Source organism: Gopherus flavomarginatus, chromosome 2 (genome assembly GCF_025201925.1).
Source record: "Gopherus flavomarginatus isolate rGopFla2 chromosome 2, rGopFla2.mat.asm, whole genome shotgun sequence".
Taxonomy (NCBI): Eukaryota; Metazoa; Chordata; order Testudines; family Testudinidae; genus Gopherus; species Gopherus flavomarginatus.
Genome location: NC_066618.1, coordinates 183,484,412 through 183,499,330, shown reverse-complemented (window position 1 = coordinate 183,499,330; position 14,919 = coordinate 183,484,412). Strand labels below are relative to the sequence as shown.

General features: G+C 42.7%; 1 protein-coding gene and 1 long non-coding RNA gene across 2 annotated transcripts in view; one reads left to right on the top strand and one right to left on the bottom strand.

The window, feature by feature from the left end:
• LOC127045541 (uncharacterized) overlaps positions 1 to 14,919 on the bottom strand; it is a 146,919-nt gene that overhangs the window by 77,672 nt on the left and 54,328 nt on the right. The gene's annotated exons all lie outside the window — the stretch shown is intronic.
• Positions 1 to 14,919, top strand: part of ADTRP (androgen dependent TFPI regulating protein) — a 47,860-nt gene that overhangs the window by 26,212 nt on the left and 6,729 nt on the right. Inside the window, exons 4-5 of the mRNA XM_050941663.1 lie at positions 1,167 to 1,282; positions 7,728 to 7,879. Coding sequence (XP_050797620.1) covers positions 1,167 to 1,282; positions 7,728 to 7,879 — 268 coding nt within the window. The remainder of the gene's footprint in view (positions 1 to 1,166; positions 1,283 to 7,727; positions 7,880 to 14,919) is intronic.

Here is a 14,919-nt window from a genome sequence, read left to right as displayed (position 1 = left end):
GTATGGCTACACTTGCAGCTGTACAGCGCTGGGAGTTAAAGCTGTCTTCGTACAGCTGTGTAGGGAAAGCGCTACAGTGTGGCCACACTGTCAGCTACCAGCGCCCTGTCGTGGCCACATTTGCAGCGGTGTTGGGAGTGGTGTATTATGGGCAGCTATCCCAGGGTCAAGTGGCTGCAACATGCTTTTCAAAAGAGGGGGGTGGGGTTGAGTGTGACAGGGAGCGTGGGGGAGACAGAGAGAGTGGATTTTTGGAGCTGACACTGTGTCAGCTCCCTGCCTTGTTCCCCCACCCCTCTCTCATTCACTAAAAGTAAATAGCTGCCTTTGTTTTTTTCCTCACAGACCAGATAAGCAGCTGCTCCAAAATGGACCCCCGCACGCCGCGCTGCTTCTCTCCTCAAGCAAACACTAGCTGTGGATATTCCAAAGGGATTCCCCTGCCTGCCTCATTCACAGCAAACAGGAGCTGTGTTTGTTTTTAGATGAGCAGCTCCGGGAGCCCCGAGTTCACAACAAAACAAACAGAGGCATCACAACAAAACAAAGAGTGTTATCTTTACTTAAAAGCATTATGGGAAGGTTCTGGAGATCAGTTACAGTGTAGTAAGATTAATCTCTGTTTACACTGGCACCCCAGTGCTGCAACAGCAGCGCTGTTCTCTTTATTCCTCTCATCAAAGTGGAGTACAACCAGCGCTGTAGCCAGAGAGATAAAGCGCTCCATGTGCCTTGCCAGTGTGGACGAGAAGTAAGTTACAGTGCTGTAAAGCCACCACCAGCGCTGTAACTCTCAAGTGTAGCCAAGGCCAAAGTAAACAATGATAGATTTCAAAATCTTTGTAATACTGTTTACATGGGGTTCACTCCAACTGTACTTGCACATCTGATAATGCAGTAAATCCCTGCACTATCCATTAGAGATTACAATGAACAGTGGTACAGCATTCTATAGTAGCACCTAATTTTCTTGTTACACAGTAAAAAGTACGATACTTTCCATGCTTGTTGTATCATGGGAATTTACTCACTGGTAAAGTGACATGCTTTTCTGTGGCATTCTATACTGTTAACTAATAATTGGTTTACACGTATGTACACATTGCCACAAGCATTTTGGTTAACACACTATTGCCACTCTCTGACATATCCCCTTTTCTTCCCAGCACACTATTGTATTGCCACTTGCTCTGCTGGAGATCTTTGCTACCCCTCACCGTTATCCACCAAAGAAGAAAGGACTGCTCTTATTAGGATTTGTTTCTGTTGCCTATCTCAGCTGGTAAGAATTATGTATTATAGCCCCCCTGGATTTGCTCAAATTGGCCTACTCTGGAAAAAGAGGCAAAACTCTGTATTTAGAGGATTCTTTTCCCCCATGAAGAAAATGTTTAAATAGGAATAATCACATTATGGTTGTTCTTATGGAAAAGCCATTGGGGGGACCTATTTTTTTGTTTTAAGAATCACATGATATTCCCTGAAAATAAGAGGCCAAGAGGACTGTTTCCAGCCACATGTTCAGCATGCCTCTTCAAAAACAATAATGCACCGGAAGCCATCCAGAACATGACCTGCTACTCCAGAGCCTCTCTTGAAAGACAAGTTATGTTGAATTGTTACAAACCATGGGGTGGCTTGGGATGTCTCCACTACAGCAGTCTTCTCAGTTTGTTTCCACCCACGCTTCCCTGCTGCAACCCAATAAATCCCAAAGGAGTGTGGTATGTGTGGTTGTGGGGGCGGGGGGGTGTTTGGTGCCAAGTTAGGAAACCTCTGGTGAGTTAGAGCCAGCATTATACCACCCTCTCCTTGGCTCCCTCCCCTCCCCCCAGCATAGGGGTATGCCCAGGGAAAAGGGGGCATGGCCAGAGAGAACCATGGCTGCTGAAACAGCTCCTTGGGACTATGGGCAGCTGCCAAAATTTAGAACAGCTTTGAAGCTGCTCTAACTTGAGCCTCAGTCTCGGACTGGCATGTGGTGACTTAAGGATTTACTGCTGGTGGGGTGATAAAAATAACTTCTTGAGATATGCTGGATGCAGAAGGGCCGGACCCAAGCATCTGGCCTCTGGAGTGAACGATTCAGAAGAGGGTAGGGTGACCAGACAGCAAGTGTAAAAAATCGGGACTGGGGTGGGGGGCAATAGGAGTCTATATAAGAAAAAGATCCAAAAATCAGGACTGTCCCTATGAAATTGGGACATCTGGTCACCCTAGAAGAGGTTGATGAGGACAAAGTGGAGAATAAGCTTGTTTCTTGTGCAGGTGAGGCATCCTTTGGAAAAGCAGGAAGCACTGGGGGAATTTTTTGTTTCTACTAGTTCTTACCTATGGCAGTGAACACATTAGTTTGAATGAACTTGCTTTTATCATTAAATTATTTGCCTCAATCCCACTAAAAGAAAACCCAGAATATAACGTAAATTGTACAGACAAAATGCACTTATGATTTGAGATCCCTCTATAGTGCTTGGAAATATTGGACTTTGCTACTACATTATATGACCATGTGTTAGGAATGGTTTATCCTAATCTAATCTTAATCTTAATGGGATTAAGATAATTGCATCCCAAATTCCTTTCCTATGTACCATTTTACTGCATTACTTAGTGCTGAGCCACATTTTGTTCTCTTCTGAGGCACTGTGACTTTTATTGTCTTTATGATCGAACTGTGCTTCTGTGAACTTGTCCCACCACCCTGGGACAGGAATAATGCCATGAGATGCATGCTTTTTGCATTTTCATTTCCTGCAGAGCCCTCTAGTCCACACAACTTCACCTCAACAGCAGCCACCCTTACTACAATGACCTGAATAAACCAGAGAATAAATTACTTTTTTGCTTTGTAACAACACAAGAATCTGACATGGAGCCTTCAGGCAAGGCCGGCTCCAGGCATCAGCTCAGCAAGCAGGTGCTTGGGACGGCCAAGGGAAAGGGATGGCACATCGGGCTCTTTGGCAGCAATTCGGCGGTGGGTCCTTCGGTCCCTCTCAGAGGGAAGGACTTGCCGCTGAAGAAGAAAGCGGCGTGGCGGAGCTGCCTCTGAAGTACCGCCAATCACAACTTTTTTTTTCTTCCTCTGCCGCTTGGGGTGGCAAAAAGCCTGGAGCCGGCCCTGCCTCCAGGTTTCAGCTAGAGGCAGGACAGAGATTTATCATCCCGTCCCAAACCCAATTGTTTTAAGCCAACACTATCCAGACTTCTTGGTGGGGGTATGCGTTGATCACAACAACTTCCACTTGCCAAACCCCACAGCAAGTATTGTCTGATGTGAGAACGTGGCCCTAAACCCATGTATGCCCCAGTGAGTGGAGGTCACAGTCTCAGATGTTGCACACTGAAAAGAAGGAGAGTGTTTTTCCATTTAGGGAGTGCCCACTGGAGGAAGACTCAGTATCCTAGATCATCAGCAATCACAATCAGGCCAAGCCGAGTTCTAGTCACATCCCTGCACTAGCAGTTTCTCCCAAAGTCTCCTTTGAGCTGATGTTGTCTTCAGCTTCTAGTACATCATAGTCAGTGCTTCATTTGTAATGAAAGAGGTGCCAGGGCTCAAGCAGTTTTTTTTTTCTACTTTCATAACTGATGCAACAAGCCCAGAGGTGCTGGGGCTATGAATTGCCAAGCCTAGAGGTGCCAGGGTTCAGCCCTGGCAAGCCCTAGCACAAATTAAGCACAGATCACAGTACTCGGTATCCTGGCTATTGGGCTCCCAAGCAGATGGCTATCTGTTACTTGTCCCTTGCGTCATCTTCTGTGGGGTCCTGCCCATTGTATTCCAGTTTCCTGCTGCTGCATGCACATTCATGCTAATCTCCATACTGGTGTTTTCTGTCTCTTGGAGATAGCACAGACCTTTTCATTTTACTCTCTTCACCTTGGTTCCCAGCAACAAAATGAGCTGAATGATCAACTGGAGTTAGGTTCCTAATTTCCATTGATTTCAATGGAAATTAGGGGTCTAAACAGAAGTTAGGAGCCTAATTGCTTTTGAGCATTCAGCCCCAAAGTCTTTATACTAAAACATCGCTTTACATTTTAAATCTCTGCATACAGCCTATAGGTGCCAACACTTCGCTGTTGCTGCCTTCACTGATGTGGCAGAACCATCAATAGTCCAGTCATGTGGCCTTATGCTCCATAAGCAGCATCTTTACTACTCCCCTTTCCTCCATATCTATGGATCCAGGTGGTCCATTTGCCATATGAGGTGCCAGATTAGCCAGGAAATCAAGGGAAGAGTCAAGCAGGGCAGCCAGAATGGCTTCCCACTGCGTGTGCCTTTATTCAAGGTCCTGCTTCCACATGGGGTTTTATTACAGAAATTTATTTTTGCTGTACTCAGAAGTGGGGGGTGGTTTCCAACCATGGGAAGCTGCCAGGTCTGGTGAGAAACCTGGCAGACATGTTAGTGAATTCCTTTAGTGACAGTTTTTGATACTCCTTCTCATGCTAAGTAAGATGTTACTCTACAAGTAGTCCTCCTGAAATCAATTAAAAGTCTCAAAAACCTGGCCTGTAATCTTCTTCCCTGTCTTGGAATGCCAAAGCTTGTATCTCTGAACTCTTTTGTTATCCAATTTTAGATCTTAAAAACAGCCTGCCCTTTTCCATTTCAATTGTAAAATCAATGTAACAGCAAAGGGGACAGTAATATAGGCACCAATCATCAGAAATGTACCTTGGGCCATAAAGCGGAGGAGATCATACCACCTTTCTAAGCTCAGGAAATATAAATAATTATATAGTGCACACTGCATCTTAAGCCATAACTAAATAAAATAAGTAAATAAATGGAGGGGCTCTACTCCATCACTTTCCAGTAATGTGTCCACTCCATCTTGATGATGAATTAAAACATTTCAATTATATTATGTGCTAGATACCTGTGCTCAGCTTCAATTCATGACCTTCTCATTTTGAGATAACACTATCTCAAATACCTAATTTGCATCAATACATTATTTGCCTTTCCTGATCTTACATATCTCTTTGAATACCACCTCAGGGATTAGTTTTCTTCCTTCAATGAGAGTATAGGTCCCGTTAAGATTAGTGGAAATGAGGCACATGTAATGAAAGGACAGGAGAAACCCTAGATCTTCTTCCTTCTAGGTTATTATGGTACATCAAGTCTTACTGATTTATACATGGTGCCTCCAAACCCTATAGTGTTTTGGTACACTTGCTACCCCTGTGCCATCATCTAAGTTGTACCCTTCCTATAATTCCTCAGAAATGCAAACATTACTTCAAGATTATCCTGAACTCTTTGTTGTCACTTGCTACTCTATTCTATTTCTTATCACAAAACTTTTTATTTCATTTCTAAATTGATACGTAAATTTTCAAAAACAAAAGGCATCTGACTGTTGTATGGGAGTTGAACTGATAATCACACATGCAAAATGTGCAATTGTACAATGGGTGCAAAGTTTGATAGTGCATTTTTAGATATCTGCTAAAAATTTGGTTCTCTCTGTCCATTGTTTCTGCTCACTGTAGCCCAAATTTTCAAACTTAAGTACCTAAAGACAGGCAACCAAATACGTATTTATGCACCAGAACAGCCTGCTAGATTACTCACAACTTCCATCAACTCAAGTGAGAGATGACGGTGCTTGGTGTCTCTGAAAATCAGGCTACTTATTTAAGTTCATTAAAAAATTGATTTAGGTGCCTGTCCTAAGGCACCCAAGTTTGAAAAATTTGATCCGCATAATCTAATCTCCTACTACCTAAGACTAGGATCGCTGCCTTTGTAATTGGCTGAGACATGTATCATATTGAAAAAAAAAACATATAGGCTCCACATAATAATAAAAAAGTCAACTCCATCATTTTCCCCACTGAGACTCCAATTAGTGTCTTGTAGCTAATATTTCCTGTTATCATTATTGAGGCCTTTTTATAGGCTTTTTTATTTCCTCAGTCATTTCACACCACAGTTGTTTCTTCTGATCAGAGGACCTATGATGGATCTATAAAACTAGTTTCTACTCTTAATGTTTCCAAGCTCAGCCCAATAAAACTCTATTACCAGCAACACCAGTTTCTCCCACCAACTTTCTTACTGAGGGCTAACAAATCTTTCTTCACACACCTCTTCTTTTATGTCCTACCAGTGCCTTCTCTAATTACGGTTGATCTGTTTTCCTGCTTTAAGGACAATTTTGCTGTTTTCTCTAGCATTTACCTGTTTCTCAGATTTGTGACATATCTTAACTCTGGTGGGGTGTCTACGTGACACACATATCCTGAGACATGACTCACACAGCCAAGTGGCAGGCTAGTGTTTTCTCACAGAGTGACACTCTCTCCTATGAAAACACTGGCGGTGGGGAGTAGGCGCGGAATCACCAGAATATCTCTCTACTGGCAGTGCTGGGAAAAGTCTAAGGGGCAGTTTTACGGAGACAACAGAGATGACTCAGCTTCCCAATAGAATTATAACAAATCCATGGCCACAAAAATGAATACCATGATTGCCAGTTAAATCCTACTGGACCTGGGGCTTGTTCAACTGTTTGAAACAGCACTAAATTAAGGTGCACTAGAAAACCTTTTGTGCACACCAGCAGGGTTTAAATGGACCAATTCACATGCTACACAGTAATCTGCTTTAGAAACCACATCCCCATGGGGCATGTTACCCTATTACATAGAAAAGCCCTTGGGGACAGAACTCAGGACTTTGTGATCCAAATGCATGGGTTTCTTCCATTGTCAGAATATATTACAAGGGTGAGTGCCCTCACTACCGCAAAGGAACTAAATGTAGCCTCAGCCCATCCTTCTGACCTCATATAATGCAAATCTCCTAATTTTATGTTATCTGTCTTTTCAGTGAACTACCTTTGAGATTGTAATCCAATTCGGATGAGTGAGGTGCCATTTGAATTACACTTATCCACAGATGTGTCGTATTAAAAAAAAAAGTTCAAAAGTTTATCAATCAAGAAATTAACTTTTAAGGCTCTTTTGACCAATAAGAGTCACAGTATGCAAATAACTCAAGTTAACTGGTAGCCACAGCAATCTGTAGATTGGATTTGAGGGGAGAGGAAGCACGACAGAATGAAGGGAATGAAGCCCTACAAACAGCCCAGGAAGGGGAAGGGGTGGACAATGCCACCACATTCTCTGCTACCTATCTACAATTGCTCTTCCTTCCCCTTCTCTGTGGGACAAAGGGAAACTTTACCTCCTCCAGCCACTCCCTGATGAACTGGTCACTGCTGAAGTGACAGAAAGATGAGCGATAGCATTTTCCTCTCCCCAGGTGTCTCTGATCTAGCGGGTGCTGAAAATCCAGGGCAACCAGTTGGAAAAAGATGTGTCTAAAAGTTCATTTGCTGTTATACAATATAGTTAAATACATTATAGTTAAATAGCCATATTTCTCGACTGAGGAGACTTACTTCAGTTACTTAAACACCATTATACTCACTGAAGTTGGGTCATGATAGGACCAAGCTGGTCATGGTAGAACACTGCGTGTGTTCTAATCCATGTTGAATGACGTGTGCTTCACAGAAAACAGTCCAGCTTTCTAACTGCCCAGTGGAGATGTTGCATATCAGTAGTTTAATGTAAGTTGATCTATTTATTCTTTACCATGATAGTTGTGATAACATATTTCTTCCTGGATGGGAAATCTTTAAATTCTTCTTCTAACTGAATAGTCCTAACCAAAAATCATTTCTCTCCTTGTTTAGGGTCCTGTGGATTTATTCTGTAACCGGAGAGTGGGTATATCCTCTCTTCACCTTTTTCAGCCCAGTGGGTCTAGTGGCCTTTTTCTGCAGTAGCATTGTCCTCATTGTCTGGATCTACAACACTGGAGAGTTTCTCAACCGTATGATTTGGGGTCAGTTCGCTTTTTGTTTTTCACCTGTAGTCAAATGAAAAATTGAAATGTGCTTTGAGAGTGGCAACGGAGCAAATAATGGAGCGGTGCTTTGTGTGCCTGTCTAAAGGGGAGTGAGGCACAAGGCAAGTGCTGGGTCTCTAAAGCGTCCCAGTTTTTTAAGTAATAACTCACCCCCTCCCAATGGGTGATAAATCAATTTTCCCTAATGTAACTGGAGAAGGGCCTTTTGCCAGCACAATAATTGGAATCTGATTCCTTCTCACACCATGATGCACAGAATCAAAATTCCCCTGGCCTAAACTTTTTGCACCCACATGTAGAATTTATTGAACTATGGACTGCTGCTCTTTAAGAAGGATTTACAGATGAAAGAAAACTGACATTGATGGACCTGAGTGCAGGTATCAGAGCTTCTGTCAAGGGAACATGATAAATGGCATGTTTGTGGTCTTTCACCAACCATTCAATGTCTCCTTTCTTCTTCTGCAGCCACGAGTTGGTGGCACGAGCCAAGATATTTATTTTAAAAAATAATACCCCATTTACAAACCCACCTAATAGAAAAAATGTTATGCAGTGAGGGGAAAAAAAGTTGGTTTTTTTTCCCCTCTGGTTTTGCATCTCCTTCTCCCACTCCCTCAAAATAGTTTCTGAGGTTAAAAGGTTTCTGTTGGGGGGAAAATGTATATATTTTACTCAGGACAAATGTGTGAAAACTTGTGATTTCTTCCAGGGTGGAATTTTGCAAGCTTTGAGAGGGAGGGGGGATCTTTTCACTGGAAATATTTTATCCTTGACCAAATTTGTGAAGACTTATGAAAATCTCAGGCCAAAAGTTTTAAATCAGAATGCCTAAAATTAGACTCTCAACATCCACCTAAATAGAAATGGACTGAATTTGACAGGTGATGAGTAACTCTGGATCCCACTGAGGAGCTGCAAGTGCTCCAAACCTTTGCAAATAGGATGACTGCTATAGGCACCCAGGTTTGAAAACTTTGGCCATAGCCTTTTCCTGCTTAAAGTCTCCCCAGGTGAGGACTGCTGCAGGTAGCCATAGAGAGGCCTAGAGACAAAAAAGATGAAGGGCCAGATCCTACATTCAAACACAACTGTGGATTTCCATTGATTTAAGAGGGACTGCAGAGTTGTAACTGAGCAAAGAATTTGGACCCAAATCTGTGATCAAAGACCAGAGTATCCCTGCTGCAAGGAATAAAAATTGTGCTGAACTGCATGGCAAACACTGCAAGGTACAGTAGCTAGAGATCTGTTTGTAAACAAGCATGCCTCTGTTCCTCGGAAAGACATACAAACAGTGAACTGTGCCACCCTGTACTACAGATGACCAGGTCTCCCCAGGGATTCTCTTCTGGAGTAGCATGCAGAACGGTTGCTCCTGCTCTCGCACTCTCTCAAAGACAGCCCTTTGCTTCATTTATCTATTGTAATTGTTTGCTGTTCAGATAAACAAGTGCAAGACAGGTTTATTTTTCATGTCATATGAATTAGTTTCACTACTTCATGGATGTTTCTCCATTATTTCTTAACCCAAACAGTCAGTTACAACAACTGCAGATTATTAATATAAGCAGCACAAGTGGAATACAAAAGATTTGATGCCCAAGATAACTGACTGAAGAAAAAGGAACATACCAGTCATCAAATTGAATTCAAATAAGTGTATTTGGAACTGATGACTAAATATAATCAGCCAAAAAGGAGAAATTAATTTCACTAAGATCTGTTGGTCGGAGATAAACCCAGTCCAGAACACCAGGTCCAATCCCTCACTATACCCTGAACTTTGGACAAGTTCAGTATATGCATATTTTGAAGGTGCTGGTGGGTGTTTCAGAGAGCATATATAAATGTACATTACACACACAGCATGATCCTCAGCTGATGTAAACTAATGAAGAACTATTAAAGTGACCAGAACTCCACTGAATTACACCAGCTGAGGATCTAACCCATACTGTATAGTTTATGTTACTCAAAGCACACATAAAACCATGGCCTCTTGTGATAATTAATGAGCCTAAGGCATTTTTCACACAACTACAGGGCGTTAGTCCTGGGTTAATATTCCTACTGTTTGTTAAATTACATTCTTCCCAGCTCTTGTGATTTTAAATGCATGTTCAGTTCTTCACATCCAAAGCCTACAATATTGTCTAGCCTTGCCATGCACTGTTAAAAGATTGTTGGTTCCACCCTATAGGTGGCTACATGATAGTGGCTGAGGGAAGCTATTCCTGTAGTAGAATAGAATACACAAGAGCGAAATCTTCCTCCATCCTTGCTCATTTTCTTCTGGGACAAAAATTCCACTAAAGTCTGAGGGAATTTTTCCCATGTGAAAAGACTGCTGGATTTGGCCCCAGATTAGTTTACTGAGCTTTCACAGTGTCTTAGGATCCTCCTAGAAAAAAGGTGCTGTATAAATGCCCAACTCATTCTCATTGCCAAGCACACCTAATGGTTTTAAATGAAGTTCTCAATGTCCGTGGACTAACGTTGTGGTGATTGCATACTTCTAGAGCAGGGGTGGCCAACCTGTGGCTCCAGAGCCACATGCGGCTCTTCAGAAGTTAATATGCAGCTTTTTGCATAGGCACCAACCCCGGGGCTGGAGTTACCAGGCACCAACTTTCCAATGTGCTGGAGGGTGGAGGGGGAGTGGTGTGTTCACTGTTCAACCCTGGACTTTGCCACAGGCCCTGCCCCTACTTCACCCCTTCTCCCAAGGCCCCTGCTCCTTCCTGCCCCCTTCCCTGAGCCTTCCATGCCCTTGCTCCTCCCCCTCTCCCTAGAGCCTCCTGCATTCCGCAGGAGGCATGGGGAAGGAGGAGGAGGCACTGATCAGTAGGACTGCTGGCAGGTGGCGGGGAGCTAAAGAGGGGGGCTGCTGAGGTATTACTGTGTTGGCAATATACATAGGTAAATTCTGGCTCCTTCTCAGGCGCAAGTTACCCCTCCAACCCCATTCTAGAGACTAGGGTCAGACTGGGGAAGGGTGGAGAGAATGCAAAGCCATGGCGCCACCCTTCTCTGGGCTGGCCAACAGAAATGGTGTGCCACAAAGAAGAGTGAATGCTGCACAGAACTTAAGGGTGAAGTGGTAGGTCAGTCTGAGGTGCCATGCCTCTCTGAACTCCCATCAGGGTGTTATTTTGTTCTGCTCCCTCAGCAGGACAGTGACTTTATGCCACTATTTAACCTTTACTGTTATGGAAAAATATAATGGTATGCCTAGAATCCTACTGGCAAATATAGAAATAGCTTTTCATTATAATTATTGTGCCCTTCAGTCACTTATGCCTGTCACTACTGAAATTCACTACGCTTCTCCCAAGCTCCTTACTGACTGTAGTTAGCATCTGCAGGGCACTCTGTAGGACTGGGCAGTCTTTTGCCCAATGCCTTGGACTGAGGGCTCCGGGACAGGTACTTTTTCCTCCCTCTTGCTTCTCGACAGCAATTAGACATTTGTTTCCTTGGCATCATGGTAAATGAAATAAGGCAAAGCTGATTAGAAGGTCAAGAAAACCAAAGTAATTCAAAGATAAGCAGAATAAAATACATTAGGTCAAAGATTATACCCACCCTTTAAGCCTTGTAGGTACTACTGAGTGAAAAGAGAATACTATATATGCTTATGTCCTTAGAGATTTGTGTCTGTCCTGCAGACTGCCAGGGTCTCTCAGTTAGCATGTCAATTCCTCAGAGTCCAGTTTCTCTTTCCCTCTCCTTCTTTAACAACCATATCCAGCCTTGGTGCCAATGACAACGGGTTTCTGTCCCTTCCCAATCAGGTTACCCCTCTCCCCCTTGGTTTGCTTTCTCCTTACTATCCCTCTCCATCACTGGCCATTAAACCTCATCTCTTTGTTTATCTCTCTTCTTTGAAACAGACTTTCTCAGCCATTATCTTAACAACTACTGGTTACACTGGGCTCATCTTTGGCCACGTCCAGACTAGGGTATTAAAATCGATTTTAGATACGCAACTTCAGCTACGTGAATAAAGTAGCTGAAGTCGAATGTCTAAAATCGAGGTACTCACCCATCCAGACGGCGCGGCATCGATGTCTGCGGCTCTCCGTGTCGATTCCGGAACTCCGTTCGGGTTGATGGAGTTCCAGAATCGATGTAAGCACGCTCGGGGATCGATACATCGCGTCCAGACTAGACGCGATATATCGATCCCCGAGCAATCGATTTTAACCCACCAATGCCGCGGGTTAGTCTGGAGGTGGGCTTTGGTTCCTGTCAGTAGCTCAGTATGTCAGTAATAACTCATCTGTGCAGAGACTGAGTTCAGCTGTTCACCTAGACAACATAAATATAAAATGTTACTTATAAGACTACTTAAAATTGCTTATAATTTCTCAATCAAATATAATTTATCTTGGATACTTATCTAATCCATTGAAATTATGTACACATATATACCACATATGTGGGCATGATTACACCTGGTTAGGAAATGACATTTTCTTTGTGGACATTTTTTATTTTTTGTTGATTAACCAAAAACATTTCACTCTATGATGGATTCAGTTTTAAAAAAAACAGAACACCACCACCTTCCATGAGAATTTTCGTTTTGTGAAAAACCTAGTTTGTGTCCAAAAACATTGCAATGTAAAATTTTGATGATTCCTAGTCCTGATGCCCACTGCATGTGATGAACTGCATCTCTTACAGACCTTTAATAGTCTCACCTGTACTCTGCCCACTTATCCATCTATCCCAGAACTACCTACAGTTCTAACTGGTTAGCAGCTTTAAGCAAACACAACTTTTCTTAAAATTAAAAGCATTGGCCACAAAAAAATTTCCTCTTTCCTCACACAACATGCATGTTTGCCCCAGAATTATTCCAAAGTCCAGCCCTGAACATATGATGTTTTTAAGGTTCAATATTTTGTGCACCACAGCAGAGAAATAGGCACTGTACCTTTTTGAGCCTGCATTCTGAGCTCTTTCTGATAATATAATATGCTTTTCTACAACTAGACAGCCAAGAGTTAGCAGACCTTAAATTTGTTTTATTTTTTCCAGACAAACTCTTCTATGTAGCATTTGAGGTCTTAAAAATATGTTATTTTCTGTTTTGCTTTGGCTTGGACTCAAGGTAGCTACTGCAATCCAAATGTACAGGCAGAGAGATACAAAAAATAGTACTAATAATTTTTTTTTAAATGCTAAAAGTTTCTAATATTGTTGGGCAATGTGGACATCCCAAACTGGGTAACCGTTCACACCACCTGAGAACTTGACCCATTTGTGCATCCAAAAGTGAAGCACGAGCCATTTCTGATAGGTAGAAAATATCAAAAGAACAACAGGTTTTACAATATTTCAACCATCAAACTGAAAGAGGAACCCCAAAATAGGATAAAATGCTCCTCTCCAGGGCTTTTTCTCAACAGAACACAAAACCACCCGGAGCGGTTCAGATCAAAGTCCTTGAATCCAAACCTCCCCAAAAAATAGTGAGGAGGGGGTTATGATTTGAGGTTCTGGTGTAGGCCCTGCTTTAGTGTCAATCTGAACATTTGGAGAAACAGTTGATTCTTTTCTTTTTCCTTCAGCAGACCTGCAAACCTTTTTCTAACTTCTTTACTTCTCTACTTTGAGCTGGATGTGAGTAGGATCTATCTGGGATGCCTGTTGCCTTACTGGCTATCACCAGATAGCTACTTTGCAAGAGATTTAAATGCATGTATTAGGGAGAAGCCATGCAAGACAGTTGGGGGCTTTAAATCCGCAAAGTGTCTGGTATGTTCATACAAGACAGACAAGTGGCTTATATCTACCCTGAAAGAAATGAGTAAAACTTAACCTAGAAAACACACACTAAGGAAAAAAGATCAAACACTCACTGGTTGCAGGAGAAGAAGCTACAGCCTCTGGTAGTCAGCAGTAGTTGCTTGTAAAATGGCCTCCATAGGCCTGCAGCTAACTGCGTCTCTAAAATTTAAAGGCCCAGATGCTAGATGGGGAACTTGCTCGGAAAGGAGGCAAACAACCAAAGGTGTGACGTTAGAACTAAAGTTGCTTCCTAAATGGTTTAATTATCCTGGCTTAGGGCATGAGACTAAATGATATAAAATAATTTGTATGTGAACACAGGGCAATTTCTGATAGAAAAAGGAACATTTGTCAACTCCTTATGTTTAACAATCTGTTCCACCTTTGTAATTTGCTGTGACACTCTGAGTAGCTTTCCAGACCTGGAAGAAGAGCTCTGCGTAGCTTGAGAGCTTGTCTCTCTCACCACCAGAAGTGGGTCCCGTAAAAGATATTCCCTCACCCACCTTGTCTCTAGAAAAAGGAAAGTTATACTGGTTCAACCTCCCCATGTAGACAAGGACTAAGAGAGTTAGCTGTGATTAGCTAGCCTGCAAGCACACAGGTGTGGTTTATTCTGGGGCAAAGGACTAAACAGCTAACTACATGAGGGTTGAAGACCTGGAATAAAGTACCTTGGGCATGGATTGGGTACAACAACTGTCTTTCTAACATACATAGGATATATATTTGCTTGTTCGTTGTCAACGTATGTTTATTTAGAGGGTGTGTTCAGTGCTATGTGAGTTCCTGCTACCCGCTAGTCTCTTCAGACTCCTCCTGTAGTGGGAATTAAGTTGTCTTCACAGATTTTGGTACCCATTTGATTCTCACCTACACCATGGCTTGCACCTCTGGAGCAAGGTGCACAGGCAGCTGACATACCAGCTCGTACTCTGAGATGGTCCTAGAGTTGGCAGACAGGTCTTTTTCGTGGCACTTCTCCTCCTGACCCACTGCACTCCTCTCCTTGGTTTAGTGCACCTTCTGCCCCTCAGCCTTCAGTTTCCCTTCTCTGCCACCTCCATCACTTCTAAATTAGAGTAGTGGCTCTCAACCTTTCCAGATGACTATACCCCTTTCAGGAGACTAGTTTGTCTTGCATACCCCCAAGTTTCACCTCACTTAAATAACTGCTTGCTTACAAAATCAGACATAAAAATACAAAAGGGTCA